Source organism: Pezoporus occidentalis, unplaced genomic scaffold (assembly GCF_034315485.1).
Source record: "Pezoporus occidentalis ecotype Australia unplaced genomic scaffold, CSIRO_AGI_Poc_V1 ctg37, whole genome shotgun sequence".
Classification (NCBI taxonomy): domain Eukaryota; kingdom Metazoa; phylum Chordata; class Aves; order Psittaciformes; family Psittacidae; genus Pezoporus; species Pezoporus occidentalis.
Window position 1 is genome coordinate 91,813 of NW_026915691.1, and position 22,824 is coordinate 114,636.

At 52.1% G+C, this 22,824-nt stretch overlaps 1 protein-coding gene across 4 annotated transcripts in view; it reads left to right on the forward strand.

Annotated features, from left to right (window-relative positions):
* The window catches only part of KSR2 (kinase suppressor of ras 2), an 82,838-nt gene that overhangs the window by 51,781 nt on the left and 8,233 nt on the right, over positions 1-22,824 (forward strand). For 3 of the 4 annotated variants that reach the window (XM_062631120.1, XM_062631122.1, XM_062631121.1), the window contains 3 exons: positions 11,934-12,030; positions 15,818-15,951; positions 20,745-20,876. In XM_062631120.1, the coding sequence (XP_062487104.1) occupies positions 11,934-12,030; positions 15,818-15,951; positions 20,745-20,876 (363 nt within the window). Of the gene's footprint in view, positions 1-11,933; positions 12,031-12,514; positions 12,745-15,817; positions 15,952-20,744; positions 20,877-22,824 lie in introns of those variants that run through there. The other variant, XM_062631123.1, reaches the window with a different exon arrangement.

Below are 22,824 nucleotides of genomic sequence, written 5' to 3' on the forward strand. Positions count from 1 at the left end.
AAGGTGAGGTTGACTTTCCAACCTCCTCCTGGCAGTGTTTCCAAAGCCGTGCACTGAAACAGCAACGTTTCCATCAGCCATCAGCAGTGAAATATTGCATCAGCCACCCCTAATGTCCCCTTGAAAGCAGCACCTCCCGATCCCAGATAAGGCGGCTTTGTGGGTACCAGGGTGGGAGCTTTGCTCTGCTCCCTCCTTGCTCAACAGCAAAGGATTTCAACCCTCGTGCCCGTCACTTGCTCCCTGCTCTGGTGGGTTCATGGGCAGCGTTTGGCTCTGGAATTGTGTCCTCCTGGGACAGGCTGACTCCAAACAGGGGCTGGGTGTTCCCAGCTGGGACCTGGAGAAAAATAAGCTTTTCATTTTGGACCAAAACCCAGTCATCTGTGACAATGCAGCAGCGTTTCAGCTCCCTATCCATTAGCCAGCTTAGGCCAAAAGCTGTTTGAAAAGGGTGCAAACACCTGTATTGATGGATGCGTCAGACACCCCCTCCATGCGCTACACTGCGTCGCAGCCTCTCCACGCAGGAGAACGCAGCTTCTCCATCCCTTTGCAGCCCCTATTTGCTTTTCAATCCTATTCAGTAGCAAAACCTGGGCAATATATTCTTTATTTTAATGGGGGTTTTTAGCTACAAAGTGTTTTCTAGTCTAATGCCTCTTTATATAAACCCGTAAAGGTGCCACTTTTGACAGCCTGACAAAATAAATCCGTGGCTTGATGCATTAATATGAGGGCTGCGAAGCGTGCCGCTCGCCTTCATTCTCTTCCCAGCTGCACTCGGTCCTTTATTTAAGGTCAAAACAGAGATTTATTGGATTGCCCTAAATATAACCTGTGCTCACAGCATCTCCGAGCCTCGCCTGCTCTTTGCCTACACCCAGGAACCTGCTTTTATCCATGTTCTTCGAAGGCTGAATCAACATCACCACAATTATTCCATCGCAACAGGAAACCTGGCTGGTTTTCTCCTGCTGGGAGCTGCGGGGTGCGATCGTGTCTGGTGCTGGGCTGGCCATGGGGATACAGGAATGATGAGGGGAATGCTGCAAGGGGGCTCAGCTCAGTCTCAGGGAATGGGAAGCCTGGAGGTCACTTCCAGACACAACTTACTCCCCTTTGAGGCTTTCTATTGGGCTCTGTTCTGATGGTGCTTCACCAGGAGCCACTTCTGAGGCTCTCGGGGCAAAGCATCCCTTCCGTTTCCCAGGCTGACAGTGCAGGGATGCTCCCTTGCCCTTGCACCCGCAGTCCTTGTCGGGTCTGTCCTTGGTTGGACATTTCGGGGGGCTTCTTGGGACATCTCTGATGATCAGGCTGAGAAAGTTGGGGCTGTTCAGCCTGGAGAAGAGAAGCTGCGTGGAGACCTCAGAGCAGCTTCCAGTGTCTGAAGGAGGCCTATAGGGATGCTGGGGAGGGACTCTTCATTAGGGACTGTAGTGACAGGACAAGGGGTAACGGGTTAAAACCTAAACAGGGGAAGTTTAGATTGGATATGAGGAAGTTCTTTACTGTAAGGGTGGTGAGGCACTGGAATGGGTTGCCCAGGGAAGTTGTGAATGCTCCATCCCTGGCAGTGTTCAAGGCCAGGTAGGACAGAGCCTTGGGTGCCATGGTTTAGTGTGAGGTGTCCCTGCCCATGGCAGGGGGGTTGGAACTGGGTGATCTTAAGGTCCTTTCCAACCTTAACTATTCTATCACGAGGTCAGCTGGGCTTAAGTTGGGCTTGTTCAGCCTGGAGAAGAGGAGACTCGGGGGAGACCTTAGAGCAGCTTCCGATACTTCCAAACCCACCAGTAAAGGGGATTTATGGGAATAACTTTAAACCAAGCCTTGCTTGGTGTGGGGAAAACCAATCCCAGGTGCCTGATGGGGTTAACTAGACACAAATCCAGGATGTCCGAATTTCCTTGCCTGCTCCTCCCTGCGCGCATCCCTGGCCCCGAATCAGCTCTGTGCAAAAGAGAGGCTCCTTTTCCTGTGGGTGCTCAGAAGTGGGTGCTCGAGGATGTTTTTCCACCAAGAACAGCAGTTTCTTATAGCTGTTAAAGAAATCTCTGTATTCCTGTGGCATGCGGGAAGCAGCTGCCCATCCCTGGAAGGGGCTCTACCACGACGTGCTGCCCGGCGCTGCCGAAGGGGGGTTATTTATAGACCAGTTTATTTTTGCTTTCTCACATCCCTACGCTTTCCTTCCTGTTTGCTGTGATATTCATGGAACATCTCATTAGCAGAAAGAAATCTCCCCCTCCAAACACCACAGCCCACAGGCGACAGCTGGGGGGGGGGGGAAACTGAGGCAGCAGCAGGATGTGCTGGGTTAATGCCCTGGTTTTCCTCTGCATTAACCATCAGTCTGGCCAGATGACAGGGACCAGTACGGCTTAAGATGCTCATCAATGGCATAGTCATGGAGGGCAGCATCTGCAGGTGACACCAAGCTGTGTGGTGCACTTGACATGGCCCAGGGGATGGATGCCATCCAGAGGGACCTGGACAGGCTGGAGAGGTGGGAGCGTGAGAGCTTCATGAGGTTCAACAAAGCCAAGGGCAAGGTCCTGCCCCTGGGTTTATTAGGGCAGTCCCCAGCACAGCTACAGGCTGGGGGAGACTGGATGGAGCAGCCCTGAGGAGAAGGACTTGGGGGTGTTGGTCAAGGAGTGGCAGGGATTGGAGCTGGATGAGCTTTATGGTCCCTTCCAGCCCAGCCCATTCTCTATGAGTCAATGATTCTTGAGGTGCCTTTTCATGCAAGTGTCCAGGTCAGCAGAGAAAGGGAGAAACCGAGCATCTTTGTGCAATGGGAGGTGGTTACTCCAAAGAGCGCTTCCATCAGAGCCACTAATAGATTCCCTCTTGGGTAATGAGTGCTGGAGACAGTTAACATTCATCTTAATTAGTCTTGAGCAAGAGTGAATGTGATCTTGGTGCTGCTTGGAGTGCCGCATAATGGATAGCACAGCGCAGCATCCAAGTCCTGGGCCCAGTGGAGATGAAAGGGCTGGAAAAGCTCCGTGTTGGCTGCGTGCAGGGAAATGACAACTTGTGTTTGCTGGTGTTCAATGAGACAAAGCCCTGGGTAAGCTCCTTACATCAGCTCCTTGGTGTTCCCAGTCCCAGCCTCCGCCTGTGGTGGTGTGGGGAGGGTGGTAAAGCCTCAGCCACCCAGGAGGTCCCTCAAAAGACAAAGTCTAACAGTGCTCTAATGCTATTGCAATGGCTCGAGCCACCCACGAGGGTAATGGGTTGCAGAAACGAGCAGATTTTAGGATTCTGCGTGTTCCTTCTGTGGAAAAAAGCAAAAAAAAGGGGGGGATTTTCATGCTCATTGATCCTTCCCAAGGCCCCTGGGTCTCCCTGAGGCTGTAATGAAAGCAGGAGGGGGATCAGCAGCTCTCTGGAGAGGCACTGATGGCTCTTGCTGGATGGCAGCGCTGTTTGCAAGCGGGCTCGCAGGTCTCAAAGGCAGGAGAGAGGAGGTTTGAGCCGGAGCCTTTGTGCCTTGAGCTCTTGCTGCCTTGCGTGGGGGATTTGGTGCAGCTTTCCTAAGGAGATTACACGGTTTTTAGCTAAAAGCTCCAGTGTGGCACCAGGAACCTGGGATTTGCTCCCCAAGGTGCCCCAGGCAGGGTTTCGGCCCCTCTCATCACAGCGTGATGCCAGAGCAGCTCCGGATTTAAAGCAGGACCAGGAGCCAACCGGATGGCTGCTGGTGATCCCCCCCGGGGGCTGCATGGCCATGATTTATGTCCGGGCTCGAATGTGCCAGGAAGCCCGAGGAGAACATTAGGAATTAAGGCTGACCATGGCAGGACTATATAAAGAGAAGGAATTTGTTGAAGGTGCCTTTCAGCACAGAAACCTGGAGGGTTTCTGTTGGAGCGGGAGCATCTCCCAAACCCTTCCCTGGAGCTGCTTAGGGGGGGACACCTCTTATGTGAGATACCGAAGATGAAAGGAGAGTTTGCTCTTTTTTCCTCCCTGCAAAGCAAACTGGCTTCAATACCAGGGTACGCGTTACCTGCCGTGAATTAATAGGGAAGGGGTGGGAGCAAGATGGGAAGAATATCCCAGACGCTGTGGCTGTATCTTACAGGGTAACTCCCTTGCACCACATGGACTAAATGCAGGGGTTTGTTTTGATTTATAATGTATTTCTATGCTGGCTTTCTACACCATCAAACGTTTGACTCTGCTGTTGGGAGGGACAAGCCCAGCTCCCTGCAGGGAATCCTCTCCCATTCCTGGGCCTTGTTTCCTGTGGGCAAGGGGGATCTCTGGACACAGCTCAGCTTTAAACACTGGGCTCTTGCAAGCCTTTCCCTGTGCCAAACTCCCCGACATTTCCAGTGTCCCAGCTTGGCTGTGAGGGATTTGGGGCTTGTAAATCTGAACACTTGGGGGGCTGAGGGGATGTTTCAAAGGAAGTAAAGGGGAAGTGTGTAAATCATTGCTCTTAAGATGAAACAGATTGGGGCTGCTTGGTTTATCCCCTGTGGGTGCTCCCTGGGGCCAGGATGAGCTGCTCAAGGCAGTGCCTGCTGCTTGCAGCCAGCCTGTTGTTCACTCCAGGGAGTCACATTGACCAATTGGGCATTGATGAACACCAAATTGCCCTTTTCTCCTCACCGAAACCCACCAATCTCAAGGTACAACCTATCAGCCTTCTTTCACACCTGGGAAGTTGAGCAGGAGCTCTAAATCCTCCTCAACAGGAGGGAAACTGAGGCAAGGTTCTTCCTCATTGCTTTCCCAGAGCAGTGCATCTGAGGGTATCTGAGATGCCTTTCAGCTCTGGTCCTTCTCTCCCCACTCATGGTTATATTCTGGGAGCAGGTCCTGCCTCCTCTAACCCTCCCCATGTTAAAGCAACCCCTTTTGGAGCCAAAGCATCACCTCCTGGCCTGGCTCTCAGTTGTTTTCCCTCCTTAATTTTGCTGTGCTTCCCCTTTCCTAGCAGTTAAATAATGGAGCTCGTAGATCATATAATAAATAGGTATTGACTTCATGCCACAGGCTGGATCAGAATTGATTGACCCGTGGGAATACACCCCTTCGCAATCAATAAGAGGCCATCAGGCTGGATAAATCCTGATAACGACTGACAACAGCAAAGTCGATAGGTGTATTAATATGTACATTAAGCAAGTATTTGTCTTCCGCCTGGAGACAGCATTCCAGGGTGGGATGGGCTGGCCAGGAGCCCGAAATATCCCAAGCAAAGAGGGTGATGGGGATGGGGAAAGGCAGCAGCTTGATCCTCTGCAAGGGTGTTTGATGTTGAAGTAAGAGCTGGCTGCTTCCGTGCTGGCTGAGCCGTTCTTACCCTCTGCAGCATCAAATCCCCACCGGTGGCTGCGTTAGCAGCACCTGAATGTGCTTCTCTGTGCAGGGGATGCTCGAGGGGGGATGCTCTCCTTTGTGTCTCAAAAGTGCCATGGAAATGGTGTTATTTTGGCTGTGACTTTGTGAGGAATGTACTTAAGGCAGCAGGACTCACACTTCACTCGAGAAGAAGGGATTTCAGCGGGTGTTTAAGGGAAAGCCTGTGATTAAGTGTCCTGCTGAGAGATGGTCTCACAACCTCTTTCTGCTCGTGCCAGTTCTTCCCTTTGCTATTGAGTGATATCTCAGCACGATTCCTTATGTTTCTGGAGCATCCTCAATGACAGGGATCCTCTTTGGAGCCAGGCAGGGCTGTTTGCTGGTGGTGGGGAACCTGTGTGCTGGCATCCTCCTGCCTAGCCAAAGAGGAGGGAATTAGATCCCTCCTGTGACAGCATTAGTAAGTTTTTATTAATAATAATCATTATTACCATTGCAAAGCAGAGTTGGGCTCTAGTCAAGCAGCCATCTCCATCAAAAGACTTGTTTCTTCCCTTTCTTCAAAAGAAGCATCTTTTCCCTCCTCACACTCAAAGCAGCAGGAGGATCAGGGCACAGGGAATATATTAGGCTCCTTCAAAGGCAAGGAGAGGTCCAAGCATCTTCGCACATCCCCATAGACCCATGCAGCCCTCTCGCCCTTTCCAAAGGCGGTGAGTACCACCTGAAGCAGTGTTTCCGGATGACTTGTTTGCAGTCAGGGCTCTAGCTAAGCCGCCGGGGCCGGCGCCTGCTTTGCATTCACCTGTCTCCCAGCTCTTCCCCTGCAGCTGTGGGAGAGCTCGTCTCTGACACCATCTCCTCCAAATAAAAATGCATGGAGTTGGCTTTTTCTAAATAACTTGGGTTCTTTTTTTTTCTCCTGAAGCGGTGATGGAATTGGAGCTACTTTTGGGGGAGGCTGATCCCCCTCCTCCTCCTCCCCCTCCTCCTCCTCCTCTTCCTCCTCCTCCTTCAGCCCTTGCGGTTTGGAGGCTCTGGCTGTAGTTATCTCGTGTGCCAGCTGCTGGGAGCTCAAATGCTCTGCCTAAATAATATCCATCAAAGGACAGTGCTTTCATGGGCTGGAGATAGGGAGAGGGGAGCATCCTGAGCATCGTCTCGCCAGGGCTTTTCTACGTCCCCACGTTCATTTTGCTCTACAGAGGCTCCTCCATGCAAAGTGGGACCTGGGGCTGGGTTGGGGACCTGGGCTTTGGTTTATGTGGCAGGTCATGAATTCCTGCCTCCCTGTTGGGACTGTTTTGGGAGACTTGTGTAAGGGGTCAGCTTGGAGGTGGAGTGTCATGGGAGAAGTATTTTCACCCAGAGGAGCTGAGCTTTAGTGATGCTGATGCTCAGTATCAGGTCTGCAGGCTTCTGGTCCAGGTGCTGCGCTGCCATGAAGCTCTTGGCTGCCGCTTTCCACCCTGCGTGTGGTGCAGTGTGGATGGATGGTGCTCCCTGGGATCTGGGGAGGAAGGAAACCACAGGTTGCTGCTGTTGGAAGTGATGGGAGCAGAGCGGAAGGGAAGGTCTCCCCCTGCTTGCCAGTGGGTGCAGCGAAGAGGAGGGAAATGGAAGGGCAGTTGTAGCCCTGGGGCTGAAGTGTTTCCGTGCTGGGTATGTGTGGCTCAGGGAAGCGCTGCTTCACTTCACCTGCAGGTTTTGGTGGTGGTTTGAATACCAGTGAAACCAGTCCTGAATACCCCGCAGTAGAGCTGGGGGCCCCAACAATGCTGGGTGCTGATAGCATCCCACTGCGAATAGCTGGCCATGAACCAGCCAAGCCTTCCACCCCCAAGCTTTTAATTAGGGAGCAATATATATGTGTGTGTATATATATGTATGTATAGGTGTGAGTCTGATGCATGCCAGCCTTCTCTTTGGACTGAGACCTAACAAACTCATCGCAGCTCACGTCAGTGTGACCCTTGTTGTCCCAGGCCTGTCCCCACTGTCCTGGGGTAGCATTTAGATGCAGAGGGCTTGGGAAGCGTGAGCTGGCTGATGGCACCGCTCTGCTTCGCTCGCGCTGGCATAGCAGGGAGAGCGTGCGTCAGGGGTGCGATATTTCTTATTGATTTGGAGGAAAAAGAAGCCCAGGGATAAAATTAACCCAAACCGTTCCCTTTGCTGCTCTTCCAGCCTGGTTTCAGCTCCCATTTGGTGGCTGTCTGGTTGCAAAACATTGCCAGATGTTGGTGACGGAGGAAAACCAAGCTGCTGGGTGGAAAGAGTTCTGAGACAACTCGGGCACGGGCAGAACTCATTCCTCCCCTCTCTGCTGCGGCTGGTCCTGCTCAAGCTAAATCAAACAAGGCCCAGCTCAGCAGCTCTGGTTGCTGTGGCTGTATCTTAATATTCCCCAAAGATTTCCTTCTCCGTGAAGCACTGGAAGTCAGTAAACTGCTGGGGATCGTGGAAGCACCTGAGCAGTTCCCCCCTTTTGCGCTGTCTTTCCTGCAGCACAGATGTAACCTGCTAGCAGAGGTATTTTTATATTAAAGCACTTATTATGAATTCCCACTCTCACTCTTTGTGTGTCTCCCCTGGGTGCAGCCTGCTGGCTATCACCATGGTATCTGAGCTGGTTGCCCATAAATCAACATACTAGCAAGTAATGAGCTTTCTGGGGACTAGCATCACTTTGGGGTGTTCAAATGAGCCTATTTAATTTAATGGGCATTTATGTGGATGGTTGGGCAGAGGCAAGAAAAGCACAAAACCCTGGGAAGTAATGGCATCGTGACCTGCATGCGAGCGCTGTACCATCAGCTCTGCTCTGCTTCTGAGCCAGGCTGGGGTCTTCAACCCTATCGAGGTGATGATAGTCTGTAGGGATGATGATCATCACTATTGATGAGGGGGAAGAAACCCCCAATGGATGAAGGAGGGATGAAGTTGTTTTCACATCAAATAGGAAAATCAGCAAGAGGCAGTGCTCCAGCTCTTCCTCACTCATCCCTCCCAAATTGCTCCCCTTCATGTCGCTTTGGCTTTGCTCCCGTTGCTGATGTCTTCAGCCCACGTTGGTGAAATGCAGAGTGTTTATAAAGCAATTTGGGATTTGGCTTGCTTGGCTGAACACTTCAAGAACTCATTTTGAATAGAGAGTCGCATCTGCAGCGGGATGGGGCTGGGATTGTCCTGGGGCTGAGGTTGTGCCATGGGTTGAGGTGCACTCCTGGATGCTGGGGACCACGGGAAGGACCTTTGCATCTTCCCAAGCCACCCAGTGGGGCTGTTCTCAGCTCTGGATGGTGTTTGGTCACCACGTGGTACCAGGGCACGTGTCATGCTCTGCTGATGGCTGGGATGGAGAGGTTTAGGAGAAGACAGGTATTTATCTCTGAATACGTACTTGAGTGGTGAATGAGCCTTGATCCATCTGAAGATGCAAATCGTCTGCCTTTGTTTCTGGTGTCAAGTGTAGGCAGTTTCTGGCCTTGTGATCCACAGCCCTGCTTGCTCGCAGCCGGATGGGTGCCTCAATGCCATGGTTCGGCATAGACCTCTTGAAGTGGGAAGGTAGAAGATGATGTGGTGCTTTGTGCCTGCTGCTCCTGCCCCAATGGGGAGCGATTGACGGCAGACGAGGAAGGAGAAGCAGTGAAATTGTGGAGCTCTGCCATGAAAAGGTTCCGCAGGTGGTGGTTGAATGGGCTCAGGTGCTACATAATGGGTATCGACAGGGCTTTATCTCTGCATTGGCAGCTCCTTATCCGGCAAGAAAACGCTGCACATACTGGCGCGGCGGTCGCTGTTTGGATTGATACGGAGGAGTTATTCATTGAGAGGAGGTGTGAGGCACCTGGGCTGCTTCGGTGGCTCTCCCGGGGTGTGAGGAGCGGTGCTGGCACGTCCCATGCCCACCGCGCTTCACCGTGGGCTGCTGCCACCACCGTGGCTCTGAGCAGTGGCTGCTGTCCTCGTGCCAGACCTCGCACCGAGTGCATCCACTGCCTCCTTTAACGCACTCCCTCGGTAAATGAAGTGGAGAGATGGGAATGTCATCGGAAAAGGGCTGCAGGCTCTGCTCCTGGGGTTAGCACAGCAGCGCAGATGGGCAGAAATGGAAGGATTTTTCTCTTAACCAACCCTTTTCCAGGAAAACAGCTGATCTTAACTCACTTCAGGGCTGAAATCAAGCCCGCTTCTGCTCTATTCATTGCATGTGCAACGTTGATTCGTGACTAATGCAGACCACAAGCCACTTTCTGCAATGGGTTTCTCTGGAGGGAAACAAGCATTGCCTGGGGAGCAGGGGGGGCTGAGGGGAACTCCTTTGTGCACAGGCAGGTCATGGGAGGTGCAGAACGCCTGTTGCACTGCAGAGCTTGGAGCTTTGCAGGTTTATGGAGCAGATTAGTGCAAATCCCTTGAATACTTTAAAGGTGGCGAAAAGAGAATGAGTATTTGTAGTTGTTTTGTACCCTTTAATCCCAGTTGCAGAAACCCAAGGGTTTTCTTGATCACTTCCAAGTGATTTGCTTTCCAAGTGGGAGTTTGAGGGCTTGGATCCCAATGTTCAGACAAGTTCAGATTTGGTTGCGGCCAAACTACTGCAGGAGATGGGGAGCAGCTGATTTAGAGGAAGATCATGTCTGTAATTGTGGGTGCCTTGGGTTTGCAGCCCAGCTGGTGGGCTCAGGGATGTGCTGAGGCACCTGAGCAAGGAAAACCATTACTAGAACGCAGTTGCATGGGTACGAAGATGCCTTAAAATCCCCACTGCCACTCATTTGCAAGGCTATTTCCAACACAACCCATGGCAAAGTAGAGGGATGCTGTTGTCTTTCCAAAACCCACGAGATATGGGTCTGGTCCCATTCCTGCTTTGCTGTTTGACTTGAAAACTGTGCTGCCAATGCAGGGATAAGGAGCTTTTGGCCTCTAACATCCCTGCTTTGAGGGGTTAATAGCTCACTGGGACCTTATTGACAGGTAATGATGTGGGACACCCTGGGATTGCTGCTGCCTTTTTCAGTGTCCCCAGGGAAAGCGTGGCACAGCCTGCCTGGGGTTTTTGCCTCATCATCCTGCTCTGAGCCAGCTTTGGGCTCAAAATGAAAGCAGGACTTTACCATCAGGTTGTGTTCCCGATTCCTCCAGATTTGCAACCTGGGGGATGTTCACAGAATCATAGAATCAGCTAGGATGGAAAAGACCTTTAAGATCATCAGGTCCAACCTTTAAGATCGTCCCTGGCAGTGTTCAAGGCCAGGTTGGACAGAGCCTTGGGTGACATGGTCTAGAATGAGGTGTCTCTGCCCATGGCAGGGGGTTGGAACTGGATGATCTTAAGCTCCTTTCCAACCCAAACCATTCTATGGTTATCCAGCCTTTAAGGTCATCAAGCCCATGGTGCTGCAGGGCTGGGCAGCTCGCCTCTCCACAGGGCTGTGCTCAAGCATCACTGCCCTCGGTGTTCCTCTTCCCCCTCATCCATAGAATCATAGAATCATAGAATCATTAGGGTTGGAAAGGACCTTAAGATCATCTAATTCCAACCCCCCTGCCTGGGGTCTGAACCATCCAGAGGGGATGATCCCTGTCTGACCAACATGGTACCCAGGCAAACCCGGGCCAGCTCAGTGTGATACTCCTCATCCTTTGCAAGGAGGCACAGAGTGGGCTGATTATTTCCATCCCAAAAGGGGCAAACCCTATTGATCTCCCAGGGGACAAATCCAGGGCTGGAGGAGATGGGTGAGGAGGGGGGTGGTGGAGCTGAGTGTGGGGAGCAGAGGAATTAAAACCCATAGCTTTTTATTCGTTAACTCGCCCAGGATCAGATGAAGGTGTGCGGTTGCTGAAGCCTCTTTAACGAGACATGTGTCAGGCTCTTTATTCCCAGGCACAGGTATCCAGCCTCATCTCTCCAAAGTTGCCTGTAATGAGTGTGGGTGGATAGGGAAAAGCAAAAAGGAGCCCTTATTTTTGTGGGCGCGAGTCGAGGCAGCAGCCACCCACGTTCTCCATTATGATATTCAAATGTCAATATATTTTTAATTGGTTTATATCCCCCCCCCCCCCTTCCAGCTGCCTTTGGTAATGAAGGCTCTGTAAATAGATTTTACTGTAACTGGTACGAGAGAAGGAAAATTGGAGGACGTTGTACAGTGCATGGGGTTCGGTGGGGGTTTCATTCTGCTCCCTGTCTTTCCTCTTTTGACTCATTACATCTGTGAGCATTGTATCCTCCGAGGGAAGAGGCGGGAGCTGCGGCCAGTTTTGCACAAAACCCCTCTGAAGCAAGAGGACCAGGTGGTTCCTGCGGGGATGGGATGTGGGGAAGAGCTGGGGACCAGCCCGGGGTTACCCCCTGTGGGGCTTGGTACCACGGTGATGGCACCAGCACACATCTCCCAGTGCTGCAATGGGGAGAGCCCCCAGGTTCCATCCCAAACCTTCAATCTGCCTTGAGATGGAGCCAAAGCTCCTGTGGTTATTTATAGTTCCCAGCCACAGCCACTGCCTTTGTACTTTGGGGATGTTTCTCAATGGGGGGTGTGTGTGCTATAAACCCTGCTTTTATCTTCTCCCTTTTCCTTCTCTTTCAGCCTGTGTAAAGGACGGACCCTCTACTCGGTGGTGAGAGATGCCAAAATTGTCCTGGATGTCAACAAGACAAGGCAGATAGCACAAGAAATCGTGAAGGTATGCTGTGCTGTGCTGCGGTGTGAAGTGGGACAGCTTGGCATCAATGGGGATCAGGATCCAGCCAAGCCCTGGAGTGAAGGATCCAAGAATTACCAAGGGCAGGGTAACCCCCTTTGGCTTTAAAATCCAGGTCTCTTAGACCTCCCTCATCCCAGTTTTTCCCCTGGGCTGGCACCAAGGCTTCCCATGGGCTCCCCATAGTAAGCCTGGGACTCATCCTGTCCACATCCCCTTGGCAGTGCAGGTGTTTAAGCCCAGCTTTGCTACTGTGAGTGAATTGCTGGTGGGATATTCCCCTCCTCTTGGGGAAAACCCAATGACCTGCTGTTGCTCCGAGGTTTCCATGTCTCCGTAGTGATCGCATCCCTGCAGCCCAGGCGCTGGAGGGGTCAGTGCCGTGGGGCTCGTGGCAGGAGGCTGCGTGTGCCACGAGGCAGAACACACACATTTTTCAGAGCTAAAAGAGCTTTTCCTTTCATAGAGATGACTCAGAGAGCATCTTCAACACTTCAGACGTGACCGTATAAATAGAGGCTGGGGAGCATCCTCACGTGGCGGGGTCAAGTGGCTGGGAAGTTGGGTCCCGAGCCATCAGAGCTTCCCATCGAGTGTCTGCAACGGCTCATTTCCTCAAGAGGTGTTAAGCTGTCTGCCAGAGGAGGGCTGTGCTGTGATTCCAAACGTACTTAACATCAAATGATGCCTGAAGCGTTTGGCAAGTGTCCTACCATGGGACTCATGATACTGGCCAAGGTCAGCCAATACCTTTGGCCCACAGCAAGACCAGGTCATCTGGGGCTGAGCTCATGTTTAGCATCTTTCTGTGGAGAAAAAGAGAAAAGGACGAAGTTTTTCTGGCAGGTCTTAAACCCCTTAAATACTCAAATCCATGTTAGAAAACAGAATATGTTCTGCAATGTCCCGAACAGTGCTGCTCCCCAGCTTCTGCTTATGCTGTTTCTTGTTAGATTACCTATTTTGCTTCTGTTTACACCCAAAGTGTATGCTGTTTCTAAAGTAAATTCCTTAAACTCATAGAATCCCAGCCTGGTTTGGGTTGGAAGAGACCTTAAAGCTCCTCCAGCTCCAACCCCTGCCACAGGCAGGGACCCCTTCCACTAGAGCAGCTTGCTCCAAGCCCCTGTGTCCAACCTGGCCTTGAGCACTGCCAGGGATGGGGCAGCCACAGCTTCTCTGGGCACCCTGTGCCAGCGCCTCAGCACCCTCCCAGGGAAGAGCTTCCACCTTCCCACCTCCCCATGTTAACCCCCAGCAGATGTTAAGGATGTTTTGGTGGACTTGATGTTGGCTGGCGTGGAGAACCGAGGGAAAGCCCCAGTGACTTGCTGTGATTGGGCTTGGTGCACATCGTTTGACTTCATCCTTTGAGTCCCTGCATGCAGGAGGGTCGTTAAGCTGATTGGATTAGTGGGTGCAAGGGCTCTCGTTGTTCCATGCTGCTCCGGAGGTGGAAGCTGGTTTCCTTGGGAAGCGGAGCCGGCAGAGGGAGCCGGCTTTTCGCTCTCCTTGGCCAGCCAAGCAAATTGAGGCGTTACTGGGCTGCGAGTGTTTTCTTACAGCTCATCCCAAGGGTGAAGGTGTCGGGGCTGGAATTTGCAGTGGGATCTGCACAATACCCCATGGAACAAAGAGAGGGATTTGGGCTCGCTGAGAAATACCTTTGGCAAAGGCTCGCTGCGTTTGATGATTGCACGGGGGACGTGTTCCCATCCATAGGTGCAAAGCGCCTGCTTTGAGCTCCTGTGTGATGGGAGGGGGCTGCAGAGCATCCTCATGGTGCTGGGCCACATCCTGCCTCATGGCTGCTCGAGGCGCTGCAGGAGGAACAGGCTCACACATTGAAATGCTGTTCCCGGGCACTGTGTGGAGGTGGCGGTGACATTTTAAAGCAGAACTTTAAACCTCATCAGTATTTCATGTGCTGGGACACAGGGACCCCTAATTAATCCCAGTGGCTGGAATGGTCCTGGCATCCGGCTGCAGCTGTGGCACCTCAGGGCCAGCCGCAGCACTGAATCCTTCCTCCAGCATCCCTTAGCAGAGGCACTTCGGGATTTGAGCACCGAGGGGTGAAGTTAAACCCCCATTACTTGATGGGTTGGGGTGTTTGCTACCCCCAGCAGCATGTTGTCCCTGGCTGCCACCAGCCTTTCCCACTCTGGAGTGGGTTTGTGCTGCTGCTGAGTCCTTGGTGCCTTCTGAATTTCCCCCCATATCCCAGGCGCTTACATTTGAGGATTTATGGGGTTTTCCCTTTGCTTTCCCGTTTTTTCCACATCATTCTGAATTTGGATCATTCCTCCCAGCTCCGCATTGTCTGCAAACTTACAAATACATCCCTGTTCCACTGCCGGCATGCTTAATGATGACATGTGAAAAGATCAGGCCTAGGATGGACCCCTGTGGAAATCCAGTGAATAAATCCCCCTATGTCACTGACAGCTGATATTCACTCTTAAGCAACAGTTTGCTGGCCCATTTGGCATTTATCCTTCAATAGCTTTCTCTAGCCCAAGATTCCCCTAGTCTGCTTGAGAATGAAAAGTGGGACAGCATCAAAAGCCCTGCTGAAGTGGGGATAGATGGCTTTCATCACCCTCCCCATTCCCAGAGCTGGTTATCCCATGGAGCTGAACGCCCTCCACACGGAGCTGTCGGCAGTCGGCTTGATTTGCTGATGCTCAGGCAGTGCAGGGGAGCTGGATTTCCCACCCATGGCCTCTTTTTGCATCATTAGCAATAATTTTAATTAACCACCAAGCAGCTTTTCCTCAGGGAAAGGAATCAAGGCAGGACTCCTGCGAGGTGCTTGTTTCCACGCTAATGGTGTCGGTGTGCACATAGGAAGCACTAATGGCTCGGTAGCGGGGATGGAGAGATTTGACTTATTACCCTCTGCTCCCAGTCTGGAAAGGGAAAACATCATCATCATCATCAATTTCCCAGCAGAGGATCTCAGGAAAGCGACTGCCAGTTTGGTTTGCTGCTAATTTTCCTTGCATAAGCCATTAATCAGGAAGACAAGTGGTGCTGTCGCAGCCCATCGCCCTCCGTGAGCACCAAGTGATGCCTGTCCCAAGCCAGAGACACCCGCCCGGACATCTGCAGGGACATTTGGGGATGTGCAGCCTCTGGTTGTGGCCAAGTCCTAGCTCAATAGCGTGGATGTGCTGCTGTGGCACAGGGATAGAATCATAGAGTCAAGGAATGGTTTGGGTTGGAAAGGAGCTTAAAGCTCCTCCAGTTCCAACCCCTGCCACAGGCAGGGACACCTTCCACTAGAGCAGCTTGCTCCAAGCCCCTGTGTCCAACCTGGCCTTGAACACTGCCAGGGATGGGGCAGCCACAGCTTCTCTGGGCACCCTGTGCCAGCGCCTCAGCACCCTCCCAGGGAAGAGCTTCTGCCTTAGATCTAACTTTATCATCTTCTCTTTCAGTCTGAACCCATCACCCCTTGTCCTATCACTGCAGTCCCTGATGAAGAGCCCCTCTCCAGCATCCTTGTAGCCCCCTTCAGACACTGGAAGCTACTCTGATGTCACCAGCAGCTTCTCTTCTCCAGGCTGAACAGCCCCAATGTGCTCAGCCTGGCTCCATGCAGGAGCTGCTCCAGCCCCTGAGCATCCCTGTGGCCTCCTCTGGACTTGCTCCACCATCTGGGCTCTCCCCATCTTGGCAATCGTGGGGCTGCCCCTGCTCTGGTGCTATTCTGTCTGTGCTGCTCATTCAGTTTTGGGGTGTTTTTCTCTCTCTTCCATCCTAGGGAATGGGCTACCTGCATGCCAAGGGGATCCTTCACAAGGACCTCAAGTCAAAAAACGTTTTCTATGACAACGGGAAGGTGGTGATCACAGACTTTGGCCTCTTCAGCATCTCGGGAGTTCTCCAAGCGGGCAGGTAGGACATGGCTTGGTGGAAATACCAGCATCCCTCCCCATGCCCTACAGCTACCCTTTGAGCTGGAAACGCGCAAAGGGAGCCCCAAAACCTCCCCTGCAAGTGCCTTTCTGGGTCTGCTGTCTTGCTAGACATGAGGACGTGTCTTGGGGCTGCCATTGGATTTCACCATCCCACCTCCCAGGAGTTTGCTTTTGAGGAGGAATGCTTTGGGAAAAGAGCTCCTGCAGAGCCCTCTCTGCCCCACAAGTGATGCTGCTTTGAAATGCATCTCCATGCTCAGCACCGTTGTGGGGTTTGGAGAGCAAAGCCCCAGAGGGATGGCGAGAGCAGGGCTGGGCTTTCTGCAGCAAGGTGGGTCTGGGCTCAGCACCAAGTGGTGAAACCCAACTGCTCCACTTCGTGGGGGCAGGATTTGCAGCTTGTTTTGATTTGATTTTGTTTGGGTTTTAAACCTGGTGTTTAAAGGCAAAGTTGCTTTTGATTGCTGGAAGGGGCATGATGCTGCGTGCGAGCCTGTGCAAGTTTGGTTCAGAGGGGCAGGAGCTGGCCCTGGGCAGGGTCTCTTGGACCCAGCCTCTTCCCATCCCAATAGGATGCATCATTTCTGTGGCCGAAGCACTCTGGGAGATGCTCCTTGGGCTCTCTTTCACTTGGGCTGGCAAAGCCAGTTCATTTCTTGGCTTTTCCTTAGGGATATATTATATATCCTTACATAATCCCCTGGGATCTGGTTCATCTCCTGCCCCTGGGCCAATGAGTGGTGCAGCCAGCACAGCAGCCCGCACTGATGTCCCCATGGATGTTCCCCAACCACTCCAGTGACCTTTTGGGTGCTGCAGACATCTGGGCGCAGTCTCTGTGCTGACACTGGAGCAAGACCCAGAGAAAATGAGAGCCAAGGTCGGGACATTCATAGTGCTGTGACATTATTGAGGTTTGGAATCAAGCCCATTTGGTAAATGTGCCTTATTAAGTGTTTGTTTGGGTGTTTTTTCCCAGTGCTGTGGGAGGTTTTCCAGCTGTAGGCTCGGCAGGGCAAAGGGTTTCAGTAGTTGTGGAAAGGAAGAAAAGCAAAGGGGGGGGGAAGGAAACAGAAGAGGGGAAAAAACACCAAAGCTTATATTCTATATTTTGTTAAAAGTAAAGAAGTGTGTTGCTTGCTTCTCCCAGCAGCAGAGAGCTTTGCACTAAACCCTTTGTGCTGGAAGCAGCACAGGCCAAGCCTGGTGTTATCAGAGCCAGCAGCTCGGGCAGGTTTCTTCTCCTGCAGCGTGGTACCCTCCTTCTGGTCATAGCATCATAGAAAGGGTTGGGTTGGAAGGGAGCTTAAAGCTCCTCCAGCTCCAACCCCAACGCCTTCCACTAGAGCAGCTTGCTCCAAGCCCCTGTGTCCAACCTGGCCTTGAACACTGCCAGGGATGGGGCAGCCACAGCTTCTCTGGGCACCCTGTGCCAGCGCCTCAGCACCCTCACAGTACAGAATCCAGAACATCAGGTACTGGACTGAAGTGTTCATTGTCTCCACTCATATGGTCCTTTTGGTCTCCACCACCCCTCATGATGGGGTTTGTCACTGGAAAGGTTGTTGTGGCTGATCATCACTTTACAGTGAAGCTGCTCAGGGGATAAAATGCATCTTTAAAGTTATATATGTATGTATTTCTAGTTCCCGTGGGATGAGGCCAAAGGATTAGAGGCAAAGGGAACAGATGCCTCTGTCCCATGCCTCTCATGGTGAGCTGTGCAGGCAGCCTTTCCCTTCCATTTGTATAAATATCATCTGGTTTTAGCACAGACTTGGCCAAAAGCTCTGGAAGGCTGAGAAATCCAGAAGTGCTGCTGCTCTCCCTGCAGTGGAGAAGTGGGTTTCAGCTCTGGTTTAGCAGCTGGGCAGGGGATTTGGGACTTAGGTCCTGCCAGGATGAGGTTGAAGCTCACTGCGGCAGCAGGAGAAGGATTTGGGCAAGAATGGCCAAATTTTGCTAGAGACCTTTGCTGTGAAGGTCAGAGATGCTGTGGAGATAAACCAAGAGATGAGATGCTTGGAAATGGGGTATCCAATGGAGTGGACCAATGCACAGCCATCTCTGCTCAAGACTGGGGTATCATTTGATGGGTAAAGGTCAGGAGACTACTTGTGTGAGGAAGAATGGTCAGAAATACAAGGCTGGACAGAAATGAGCAGTGGTTTGCTAGAAAAACAGAGAAAATGGGGAAATCTCTGCCTCAAGGAGCTTTCAGTGTGGCTGCTGTGCTTGTGACCCGCACGTCTTCTGCTGGTGGGGAGCTGAGAGAAGGCTTTGGGGATCTGCACTCCCCGGTCACTGTGATTCGGAAGCAGCACATGTCTGCAGGGCTGGTTCCCCTTTTCAGGGAGGGTTTTCTGCTGGTTCTGGCTTCTTGCAGATGAAGAAGAAAGATAAAGTCCAGTCTGGGGTCTGCAGAGGCTTGTGCAGGCGAGCCTGGATGGAGAAGGGAGCAAAAATTACAGGTCAAATTAATGATGGTGATGCTGCTTGAGATGTGAATGAGAACTCCAAACTGACCTGCTTTCTCTAGGCTTAAAGACAAGGCTTACAAATCCTCCTCTTTCTCCTAGACCAGGCTCACCTTCAGTTCATGAGAGCATCCAACACAAGGAGTTTGCAGTGGCCATCTGTGCTCTGGCACACTTGTGCTGCTGAACACTGAGATGACTACCACAACTAAAACGCTCTCTGCAGAGACTTCCTAATCCAGTGTCTTTTCCTGGTGAAATCAGATGTATTTCTCCTTTATTTAAATGTTCTTTTGTCTTGGAAGGGCTGCTCTGTAATTATGAGGAGTATGAGGTGGGTTTTAAGTAGTTGGAAAAGCTCTTCTGCTCTTGCTTTTGCCTTGGGGCTGGTTTGTCCTTCAGTGGCTTTAGAAGATGCTCAGCTGGTTGTGCTGCTTTCTGCTAGTGGAAGTGGCCAGGTCAGTTATGAATTCAGGAAAACTCTGGCCATGAAACCTCAAATTGCTGCGATTGAACCAGGTTTGGAACTGCTTTAAAGCTCAGCCTTCATTAATGGAAGCTCAGAAACCCATAGCTACTTGCTCGGGTGTACATGCCTGGGAGCTCCGGAGCCAGATTTGGTCCCCAGAGCATCCTGAGGCCAGCCTGAAAGCCACTCGTGGGATACCACAGCACTTGGAGACTTGAGTGAGCAAAACTAAAAGCCCTGGGTGCAATCCTGGTCTTGCTGATGGTGGCGGAGCAGATCTGAGTGCTCCCCGCTGCCTGCCTAGGGACACAGACCATAGACACAGGGAGGGACGAGCAGCTCCTCCGCCTCTGCTCTAATTGCCTTGATGCTTAATGGCAGCTCGTAATTAAGAGCCTCACAGGGCTGGGGATGGTGGTGGGAGCTGAAAGCCTCCCCCCCCCTGTGCCAAAGTGCTCTCTCCTGCAGCTCCTGGGGCCTTAGGGTCTGTGCCTTGCCCAAGCTGCTGATTGCAGCCATGGCTGTGGCACAGCAGGGTGAGGAGCATCCGAGACCCCAGAGGGGGCATGAAAGGTTAATCAGTGATGCCCTGGCCTGGCAGTATCCTTCCCTAGGGAGAGCATCCTCCCCTGGTCACTGCCAGAGCCAAGGGGGGTATGGCTGGGGATGGGGATGGCTTTTTTGGCTAAGAGGATCCAGACTGCACAGTCTTGGATCGCACACTTTGTGTGTAAGCAGCCATGGGGGGAAAGCCAGCCAAGGAGACAGTGTTTGCAGTGGGGGCTCATCATCCTGCCTTGGAGGGGAATGGAGATACCTCAATGGTGTCCCCTGGGACCTCAGCTCTGGGATTTTGGTCCCAGGAACACAGATGACCCCACAGCCATCCTTTACCTGTGTTCATCACAGTCTTTGGGGGTGCATCAAAGCACAAAGAGGGAGGAATTCCTTGATACAAGTCATCGAGCTCTTCCTTCTCTTGTCTGATGTGACATGGGGCAGGTTCTGTTACCTCCTGTTAAAGTGTGCTGCTGAATTTGGGCTTGGACACATGATCAAGCTGCTTAGTGTGTTAACACCACCAGTGGTCCTTCCCCATTTCCCTGCTTGGGGACCCTGTCTAACCCAGTGGTGCATCCTAGGTGCCTGCTGGAGGATATAAAGGATGAAGAAGCAGCCAATGCCATCCTCAGCTGTTGGCCAAAAGAACCTCATGTATTTGTTATGAAGAGGGGGACCTTGGAGAGGTAGAGATGATGTCTGAGGTTAACTGAGGGGCTGGTGATAATAAAGCCATGCTGCTCCCATGGGTGATGGTATCAGAGGTCTGGACATGAAGGTGGGCTGGAGGCATTGTCTGGGGGTCAAGCACCTAAACCCACTGATTTTCAGGCCATTCTTATAGGATGGGCTTGCTTGGAAAGAGACCCTTAGAGGTCCCCAGTCCAAACCCCTGCTCAAATCACAGCAGGGTCATGTCAGGTGTCAGTGCTGGTGGGATTTACCCCAGGTAATGCCCTGTCCCTGCTCTTTCAAGGTGTTTTGAAGTAGTGGTCACAGCGAGGTCCCCAGCAGACCCTGCATCCCCATCCCCAGCTTGTCTGAACCAGAGCTGGTCCAGAACTGTGGACCCAGCAGAGACAGGCACAAATCCACTATTGGCATCATTCCCCTCAGCAGGGTTAAAGCCGGACTTTGCAAGGATGCCATAGGGAAAACCAGGCCTAAATTCCCACTGGGAGAGGGTGGGAGGGCTGGGGGACTGCTCGCTGGTGGTGATGTTCCCCCCTTTGGTAGCCATGGCTTCAGCCCCATGTTTTGCAGGCGGGAGAACAAGCTGCGCATCCAGAACGGGTGGTTGTGTCACCTTGCCCCCGAGATCATCCGCCAGCTCTCTCCTGACACCGAGGAGGACAAGCTGCCCTTCTCCAAGCACTCGGATGTCTTTGCACTGGGGTGAGTCCCTGCAGTGAGAACTGGCATGGTTGGGTCATGTGTGAGATGCTCTAAGCAGCCAGGAGGGGATGGGGACACAGTTTCCTTGCTGCAGTGCCAAGGGGATGCTGCCTGTGGGAATCCCCATCCCTGGGCTCAGAGCACCTTCCTGCTACAGGGAATTTTGAGTTAACCCCCACCCCCCGATCACCAAATCCTCCTGTTTGGATACAGACCAGAGCAATGGGATCCAGGGGGATGCCAGCCTGGTGTAATCTCTCCCCTGCATCCTCCTGAGGTGGGTCGGATGCTCTGGATGCAGAGGCATGGCAACACAGGTCTGGGAACCCCTGGGTACCCCCTGGGCTGGCTGCAGAGGGGCTGGTGCTGATGGCTGCCAGGGGAGGAGATGCCAAAAGCCCAAGAAGAGTGATGAGAACTGATGAGTGTCCTCCAGCCCATCACTGCCCCTTTACCTGGAATCAAACCTCTCTTCTTGCAGGAGCCCATTTGTGCCCCGATAAAACCTTTCTTGAGGCAGAGACATAGGGCTTTACCCAGCAGATTAATTTTCTCATGGATACCTTAAAGGCTGCGGGGATGAGTGCACAAGGGGCTGTTATCAGAGGTGATATTCCCATCAAAACTGCAGTAATTACAGCTGAAAAGATCTGGCTTCTCCTTTTTATCCCCTCCCTGAGGTATAACTTTAGCACAAGAATAAAGAGGTAATTAAAGGATCGTATCGAACTAAGCGAGAGTTGGTTACTTAGGCTTAGGTTTTCCTCCTTTCTCTTGGAGTGAGAGCTCTGCCCTTATGTAAAGCATCTTCCTTCAAAGATTAAAAGATTTTCCCCCATTTTTCCTCTTTCTTGTTTCTGCTGAGCTCGGGATGCTGCCGGATGACCCAGAGGGTTATTGCCACCACACAGGGATCAGTGATAGCGAGAGGGAAAGACCTTCTAAAGGGGATAAAAATGTTAATGAAAGGGTGTGAGGATGGTGTGAGGCAGGGGGCTGAGGCTGGTGGTGTGTGCTCGCTGAAGCCTGAGACATCACAGCAGTGATCAGTATTAGAGATGCAAACGGAGGTCGGAGCAGCAGCCTGCTCTCCATAAGGCCATCCATGCCCTGGGAAATGCAGCCCAGATGTTTTGAATGCATCCAAAAGTGGGAAAGTGGAAAAATGAAGCCCCAGACTCCCAAGTAGGAACCTGAATTTAAATGCATTGGATGCATCTTCAGAATCCCTGCTCCCGTCTGAGCATCTCATCTGGTGCTGCCAGCACCTGCCCATCTCCAACACCACTATTCCTCCCCTGCAGCACCAATGGGTATCTATCTCACATGAATCCAATATTTGAAGATTTACAGCCAAACTGTGCATATTTTCCCCAAATCAGGAGAGCCGATTTCCAAAATCAGGGATTCCCCTCTCCAGAAGTGATCCTTCATTTACCAGACCCTCTCCACCAGATTTTTCCACCCTGGTGCCGTTTTAACCCCGTTTCTTGTTGCTTTAGCTGGTGGTCACAGCATCACTTGAAGGGGAAAGCAAGTCCAGGGAATTTGCCTTGGAAATCAGGGTGAGTGCTGCAGGAGTTGGGACTCATCCAGCCTCTGGGTGCCAGAAAATGAGGATGCAAACCACCCAGGTGGTAGCAGGGGTGTAGGACCGGGGGAGGACAAAGCTCAGCCAGGGACACCCTTGTTTTGGGATATTCCCTTGGATTTGGGAGTCCTCATGGAAAGAAAGGTTTGGCTTAGTGATAGGAGTGGTGCACTGGCAGATGGTTGGGGTTTCATGTGTGCCATCACCCTGTGAGATTCCCACTTGATGTAGCAGCTTGGCTGGTGCCTTTGCCCGTGCATCCATCATCCTCCTGCCCACAGCATCCTCCTGATGGCTGAGCACTTCTGATGTCATATCTAGGATGAAACATCTGGATGGGGATGATTTTGGAGCAGG